The sequence below is a fragment of the Solanum tuberosum genome, unplaced genomic scaffold (assembly GCF_000226075.1).
Source record: "Solanum tuberosum cultivar DM 1-3 516 R44 unplaced genomic scaffold, SolTub_3.0 scf00323, whole genome shotgun sequence".
NCBI lineage: Eukaryota > Viridiplantae > Streptophyta > Magnoliopsida > Solanales > Solanaceae > Solanum > Solanum tuberosum.
Genome location: NW_006239244.1, coordinates 398295 through 406814, shown reverse-complemented (window position 1 = coordinate 406814; position 8520 = coordinate 398295). Strand labels below are relative to the sequence as shown.

The window sequence follows — 8520 nt, the reverse complement described above, 5'->3', positions numbered from 1 at the left end:
AAATTATGATATTAAGACATAAATAACCAAGTTATACATATTAACTTTGACCTTATCCAGCTACCAAACGACCCTAATAGGTTACAAGAGTAATGGGAGAAATAATAGTCACTAACTAATTGAGTAAATTGGCATGTCACATGGAAATGGAACATATCAAATGGAGTCATCTGAATTAATTATTAAAATGCTCAACTACATTTTACCCCCGACAATTCGTACCAAGTTTAAAAGTTTTAATTTCTTGTACTCTAATAATTAATAGTATAATTCCGATCAGAAAGCAATTATGATCAACACCTAACTTCCTTAAACTCACTCATAAAAGCATGCAAGTGGGAAAGCAATGCATGGTAGCAGGACAACACAAATTATCTCAAAGTCCCCTTCAAATTTAATTTATAGAGCTACTAAATGACCACAATTTTGTGGCTCAAAAATGGCCACAAATATTTAAAAAGACCATACAAACCTTTTTTCTTTTAAATAAAGTTAATTTCTATTATTTTTTAAATTCTAAATGTAAATGCAACCAAAAGATTTATGTTGGGTAAGTTATAACATCTTCGTTCATCTTTTCTAGTATTTTATTTTATTTTTTCATCATACAACATATAGGTGTATCTTACTCAATATATGGTAGGAAACCTTGATTTAGTAGTAAGATACGTAATTATCAAATCGGCATAACATAAAGACACAACACTAACATTAGTGTGTGATTCACTTAGGTTACTGTTAACTAGGGTCGACAAAAAAAATTAGTCGTAGGTTACTGTTATCTAGGGTCGACAAAAAAATTAGTCGTAAGTTACTGTTAACTAGGATCGATAAAAAAAATTAGTCGTAGGTTACTTTTATCTAGGGTCGACAAAATAATAGTCATAGGTTACTGTTAACTAGGGTTGACCAAAAAAATTAGTTGTAGGCTACTGTTACTAGAGTCGACAAAAAAATTTGTTGTAGGTTATTGTTAACTAGGATCGACAAAAAAATTAGTCGTAGGTTACTGTTAACTAGGATCGACAAAAAAAATTAGTCGTGTGAGAAAGAATGATCAAATATACTCTTGTACTTTACGCGAATGATCAAATTTACCCTTACATAAATTTTACTTTAATAAAATTTCAAAAAAAAAAGAAAAAAATATTTTTTCCCGTAAGCCAAAAAGAGTTTATTTGTACCATTTATGTAACGACATGAGTGTATATGTGAACAAATTTTTTAATGAGGGATATTTCAATTCTAAATCGCAAAATTAAGAGATATATTAGTCCTTTTTTTCCTTTTTATAAATTTTGGATTTGATGTTGTTAGTGTACTTATCTTTCAATTCAAATTATAAACTTAATCTTCTAATTGTCAATTCAAATTTTATATTATTTATAGAATTCCTATGTGCAACAACTTCCCTCAAGTATATATAGTTACAACTTAAGACAAAAGAGAGCTATATCTCTTGTCTTGTTTTCTTCTTTAATTTAATATATGGAAAATTACCAATATGAGAAGAAGCCAAGAGTTATGTGCCTCCATGGCCATGCAACTAGTGCTAATATATTGAAGAAAGAATTGGAACTTGGTTGGCCACAATATTTACTTGATAAGCTAGATTTGGTGTTCTTGGATGCACCTTTTTTACTTCAAGATAAAGTGGATGCTCATGACATTTTTTATCCACCCTACTATGAATGGTTCCAAGCTACTGAGGTTCTTCTCCTTTATTGCTATTTTCCATTTTCTTTTGGATGGTCAATTAAGCAGGTTTTATCTTGAAATATTTGCCTTATAAATAAAAGCTAGAACTTGTGTCTGATAAGCAACAAAAACACAAGTTCTAGTTTTTTCTTTCTTTTATGATCAATTGAGTAGGTTCGTTATCTTGAAATATGTTAAACTTCTATCTTATAAGCAAAATTAATTATGTTCACAATTTATGCCTGATGAGTAACAACTAGCAAAATTGCTTAAGCGTAGCCTATTTTTAAAAAGAGCAACTTTCACATATAGCAAACATAAAAATCATATTTGTATGTTATAATTATAGTTTGCATAATTGCGCTCCATAGCAAATTTTATGTTTGCTATGGAGCTTTTGATTTGTATAATTCGCTAGATACATCACAATTCAATTTTATACAAATTGTTCAGTTTTGTATAACTTTATTTATACATTGTAATTTGTATAATAAGATTTGTATTTGTATATACACTTTTCTCTCACTTTATACAAACACAAACAAATTTTATACATTTGTATACCGGATGGGTAATTGTATACCGAAAATGACTAATTGTATATCGAACCAGATGGCAAAAAAATGGGATGTTTACTGCAAATTACAAATAAAATAAATTATGGCTATAGCATTATATTTAATTTGAATTAATAGTTTGCTATTTCATACAATTTTCCCTTTTAAAAATAATATAAATTTTGGCTTAGGCTATGTACCAGATACAAAAGTCTGGACAATTTCGGGTTCAATATATATTATTTTATTTTATTTGTTTTGATTTTATGATTTTGTTGTTAATTATTTTTATAATATTTTGAACGTACTTTTTAAATAATATATGTGGCACGTATGATATTTTGAGAGTTAGTCAATTTTTTATATATTTTAAGTACATAATTTTAAAATATTATATGTTATTTTCCATGTCCCAATTTATACGTGGCACATGTGAAATTTCAAGAATTAATCAAATTTTTAACTAAATTTAGGTTGATAATATTGTGCTTTCACTTTTTACATAGCTTAAATTTAAAAATTAATCAAATTAAATAATTTAACTAAATTTTTAGAAATGTATATTCAAATTCTAAATATTTTTTGCGAAATGTATGCTAAGGTTTGAACCGGAGAACCTTTGACATATGATGTTAAGCTCCAACCAACAGGTCAAGTAGCTGAATTTTTGGTGTAGCGCACAGCTGAAGGATACATGTTCGACGCATAGTTGTGTGCTTATTACCACTTACATATATTAGTAGTGAGATATGTGTCCAAAAAGTCTACTAAATAAGAACAAATACTTTAAGTATTTACCAAATAAATTTGATTGAGATCGTCAACTACGTATTTAAATTAATAAATTAAAATCTTAAATCTGCTTTCGCAGAGAAATATATAATAAGTATTATAAATCAAATTAAATATATATTTCAGATGACAGACGGTAGAACGGGGAGAGGGGGAGTCGTGCCCATTCTCTATCCGGGCACGAGCAGGAACATAAAAAATAATGCTCCGCCCAACCTATACAAGGTGCTGCTCGCTTTCTCTCAGCCACTAGTGGCTTATGTAGTGGTCGGCATTCCTACGTGTGCTTTGTCTTTGCCAAGTTGAATAAAGCAGTTCGACTGCACTTCAATTCAAGCCCTCTAGATTCTGAAATCGCAAATATTACGAGAGGACTTAAAGAACGATTTCAAATTAGAAATCTTAAGAAGGAAGTTTGAATATTTTTGGATGCTATATATTTATAGCTCATCAATTGCTTGGTTAGCCAAACTTCTGGTTAGAATTATCTACATACCATAGTTATAGCAAGTAAAAAAAAATTCAATATACATTTTGTATGAATAGATACATATTTTATGATAAATGAATAATATATGTTTTCATCAAGTGTCATAACATTATATTGTAGGACTACAAGGAAATTTACAATTTTGAAGAATGTATTCAATATGTTGAAGCTAACATGGTGAAGTATGGACCATTTGATGGTGTTTTAGGTCTCAGTCAGGTAAGTATTATTATTAATTTCCTTATTGCATTCAAAGTATTGAAAACACCATGAACTTGACGTAAATTATTGGTTTCATTCTCGAACTATTGACAGCCTTGATTAATTAAAAACACCTTTTACTTGACTAAATAAACTTAGATACACCCCCGATCTGTAATATGACATAGCAAGTGATCTCAAACTTTTGTAGGAGCATGTGACTCGTAATAAAAAGTCGAGAAAAGTGTTGAAAACACCCCTAAAGTTGACGAGAAATAAGGGCGTATTTCACTCATGTAGCATTTAAGTTCAGTTGGTTAAGTAAAGAAGTATTTTTAAGATTGTGTAGTTTGAGGATGAAACCAATAATTCGTACTGTTTTCAATACTTCTCTCGGTGTTATATAATTATATATAAGTTAATAAGAAATTTTATTATATATTTCTTTATGTGATTTTGATATTTGTTTAGGGAGCAGTTGTAGCTGCATCAATGCCTGGAATGCAAAGGGATAGAGTGGCTCTAACCAAAGTCCCAAAAATTAAATTTGTGATGTTAATAGCAGGGTCCAAATTTGGAGGAATCTCATTGGGATGTCCCAAGCTTGCTTCTAATGCATTTGCATATCCAATTGAGTGTACATCTTTACACTTCATAGGTACTTTTCTTGGGCCATTAAAAAAAATACATCTTAATATTTTTAATTAGTTTGTTTAAAAAAGAATTTTATTCATCACATTGTGTTTCAAATTGTGCTAACATCTCAACAAAGTATTAGAATCCACTCCAGTGATCTTTGCTTCAGTATTCCTCAATGGTAGTTTGAGATGAGAAGATAGTTAAATGTTTTTTTTAATCTATTATCGAATTCCCAATTACATATTTATATTTCATGGGAATCCTAGTACTCTCTTGGACAATATAAAATTGTAATTATAACAGAAATATAATAAAAATACTTATTACATATCTTTTGCTTCTTATTCTCTCAAAGAGAATGAAATGCACTCTCTATGTCAACTCAACACTAAAGGGATAATTTGTTCCATTTTAGAGTAGTACAGAGAATAATAGGATCGACCCCTCTGTAAAGTACAAGTATAGAGTTGAAAATCTAATAATAGACTAGGAGCGATTTGCCTTTTTACCCGTTCCATATACATAAAAGCTGAATTTCTAATTTTAGGACTACAAAAATATATTTATATTTACTTTGATTCTCCTAAGATAAAAAACTTAATTTAATATTTTACGAATTTTAATACTCCTCAAGTTGGTGCGTAGGAGAAATTTTATTTTGAGTCTCACATGCCATCTCATACTTATGGACGATTTTATTATTATAAAATAATAAATTGAAAACAACTTTATCGTATCAAAAAACATAATTATGATGATCATTTAAGTAATTAATTTATTTTTATTTTTATGTGTTGTACAGCTGAAAAGGATCCTCCGTCCCATATTAGTTGATCACTTTCCTTTTTACGCACATATTAAGAAATTATAAATAAACGGGTAGTTTTACCAATTCACTTCTTTGGAACTTTACAAACAAGTGTGCATAGTTTACCAATTCATTGCCTGTGAAGCCATGGGCTTATGGCTTCAATGCTAGTAATATTTGGGCTTATATGGGATTTGAGTGGGCTCGTATAGGCCCAGTAGACTATATGAGCATTACCACCCCAATTTAAATTAGAGCAACTTTCACATTTAGTAAACACAAAATTCATATTTGTATGCTATAACAAAGTTTGCATAATTGCGCTCCATAACAAACATATATATGTATAATTCGCTATACATATACAAAAAAAATAGTTGTATAATTCACTATACATATACAAAGAAGGGAAAATTGTATATAATAACAAACTATTAATTCAAATTAAATGCTATAAATATAGTTTGATTTAATTGTACCTCATAGCAAAATAGCAATAGTTTGCTATAGGGTACAACTAAATCAAAGTATATTTATAGCATTTAATTTGAATTAATAGTTTGTTATTATATACAATTTTCCCTTCTTTGTATATGTATAGTGAATTATACAACTATTTTGTTTAAATTATTAACCGGTTATAAATGTCAGAATTCATAAATTTAAATTTTGAATTTGCCATATCCACTCACATATGTACTTTTAAAGCCCTTATTTTCTTATTCGTTACCCCCTTTTTGTTCTTCCTTTTTAACAAAAAAAAACAATCGTTATAGTTCACTCCTATTCCACCATGACACAACTTCAATCGGAAAATATTTACTCGCACCATCAAAACACGGATCGTACCTAGTACATGTATAATTAAGCGAATTAATAATTAAGGTGAAGCGCATATACAGAGTGTCAATAAAAATATCTTTCTGCCAATCGCCATACTAAGAACATGAGCGGATCTACTCTAAAAATAGTGGTGCCCGAGAATTCATGGTCTGTCTACCAAATTAGGTATTTTACCTTGAGTGGGCTCGTATAGCCCCATTAGATTATATGAGCATTACCACCAGAGTTTAAATCATTAACCGGTTATAAATTTCAGAATTCATAAATTTAAATTTTGAATTCACCTATATCCTGTAACACCCCGTTATTTGAAAGAGCTAAAATTAGAAATAACCATTTTTGGAAAGAATGAAAATCTGAAATTTGGCAAGTTACGTTAAATATTAGTTTTTGGTCAACTTCAAACGACCATAACTCCTAGTACATGATGTGTTAGGTGGACTACAAGATATCAAATGAAAGGACTTTGAATTTTCTTTCCAACGCCAATGAGTTTGCTAGTTTTCGAGTTCGTATGAAAGAGATATGCCCGTTTGAAGTCGGGCTATCTGAATAAGGAAAGTCACCCAGATTTTAGAAGGGTATTTTGGTTTTTTTCATTACCCAATTAATTAAATCCGTATTTAGTAATTTATTTGGGGTCTAAATTGAATCGGTTCAGTTTACGCACTCAAATTTCACGCTAGGATTTTTAGAGAAAGAACTCAAGAGGAGAAAGGAGGAGAAAAGGTCAAGAATTGTCAAGTCCTTGCGATTTTGGTTGCGGAGTCTGCCAAGGATTCGATCCTAAGAGGTATGTGAGACTTTCATAGAGTTGGGTTCGTTCACCCACGCACCAATCATGTTTATTTCTTATTCTTTGCCCCCTTTTTGTTCTTCCTTTTTAACAAAAAAAAAAACAATTGTTATAGTTCACTCCTACTCCACCATGACACAACTTTAATCGGAAAATATTTACTCGCACCATCAAAACACAGATCGTACCTAGTACATGTATAATTAAGCGCATTAATAATTAAGGTGAAGCGCATATACAGAGTGCCAAGAAATTATCTTTCTGCCAATCGCCATACTAAGAACATGAGCGGATCTACTCTAAAAATAGTGTTGCACGAGAATTCATGGTCTGTCTACCAAATTAAGTATTTTACATATATATTTTTTTTAGAATTAATCTAATATTGTCAGTTAGCATTCATGTTCCAAAAGCGTTAAATGCTGAACTTATAGTTGAAATAATGTTGATTTATTTATCTAAAGGAACAAGAATTGGTTCCCACACTCACTACCTTTTTTTCTCGTGTCTTTAATAATGCACTCATATTCTTGAAATTCAAGATCCGCCACCGACAGTGAAAGGTTTGAAAAACTACCAAGTATGTTTCCATGAATAGTGTTGAGAAAAGGCAAAGAGTTAATGTTTTTTACTATATGTGTGGAAGCATGCATTGAATCATTTCATACAGTTACCCTATTTTTAGCACTGAATTGATTCTTTCTTTTACTTTTTAGATTACAAAAAATGGGGCCAAAACCTACTATGCACGTAATGGAAGTCATTGATAACCCTAAGCACAGTTTGTGGTACTTTAGGCCTAAGTTGCTCGGACTCGGGTGTGGGCGTACAATATGGGTGCGGATAGTCTTCATGATCTAAATTTTAAGATTTGGGAATATGAATCCATGCATGAATATTGGTGTGGGGATTCACCTAAAAATAATTAAAATATCTAAATATAGAGTTATAAAACCTAAATTATGAGATTTTTTGTGGAGAACTTGACGAGAATCCTAAAAGGAGATTAAAGGAAAATGAGTGATAGAAATTTCTATATAGCAGGTATTTCATTATCTTCAATTTTATCTTAGCTTTTGTATAGATTATTAAAATTGTCCGGACTTTCTCCATTGATTTCGATCAAAGTACCCAAAATTGGTTGATCAAATCGGACACAAATCCCACCCCCACAGCCATGTCTTCGTCAACATGGGGTGAGACTCCAAAAGTGAAAAGTCCGAGCAACTTAGCTTTTTGTAGTCCTCACATACTCCCAACCATTATTATTCTCCCTGTTTCAATTTATTGTCACGACCCAAATTGAGTCATGAGTGGCACCCACACTTAACCTCCTAAGTGGGCGGACCAAGGAATCTAAACCCTAACATATACCAATAATTCAACTAACGAATAACAACAATAACGCGGAAGCTCCAAAACTTATTAAAGTAACCAATCAAATAAACCTCTAAAGTCTATTACATATTATATATCCCCAAAATCTGAAAGTCATCACATCGAGGATATCTAATCTCTAAATACTAAGTCTAAGAGTATCAAAGACACCGAAATAAATGAAATAAAGTAATTTGTGTCCGAAAACTATGGACATCAGGTCATGACCGAGAGAATCCAACACAAGCTCGAATAAATAGCTCACCCTTAAACCTGATATACTGAGACTGGCTAGAGCTGAGGGCGAGTCAAAGTCGCT

At 30.8% G+C, this 8520-nt stretch overlaps 1 protein-coding gene across 1 annotated transcript; it reads left to right on the top strand.

Annotated features, from left to right (window-relative positions):
- Positions 1-1382: 1382 nt before the first annotated feature.
- Positions 1383-5211, top strand: LOC102604801 (UPF0483 protein GA18864-like). The gene is made up of 4 exons (XM_006360342.2): positions 1383-1710; positions 3658-3756; positions 4210-4396; positions 5180-5211. The coding sequence occupies exons 1-4, from the start codon at positions 1489-1491 to the stop codon at positions 5209-5211; spliced, it is 540 nt and encodes a 179-aa protein (XP_006360404.1). The 5' UTR covers positions 1383-1488.
- Positions 5212-8520: the final 3309 nt, after the last annotated feature.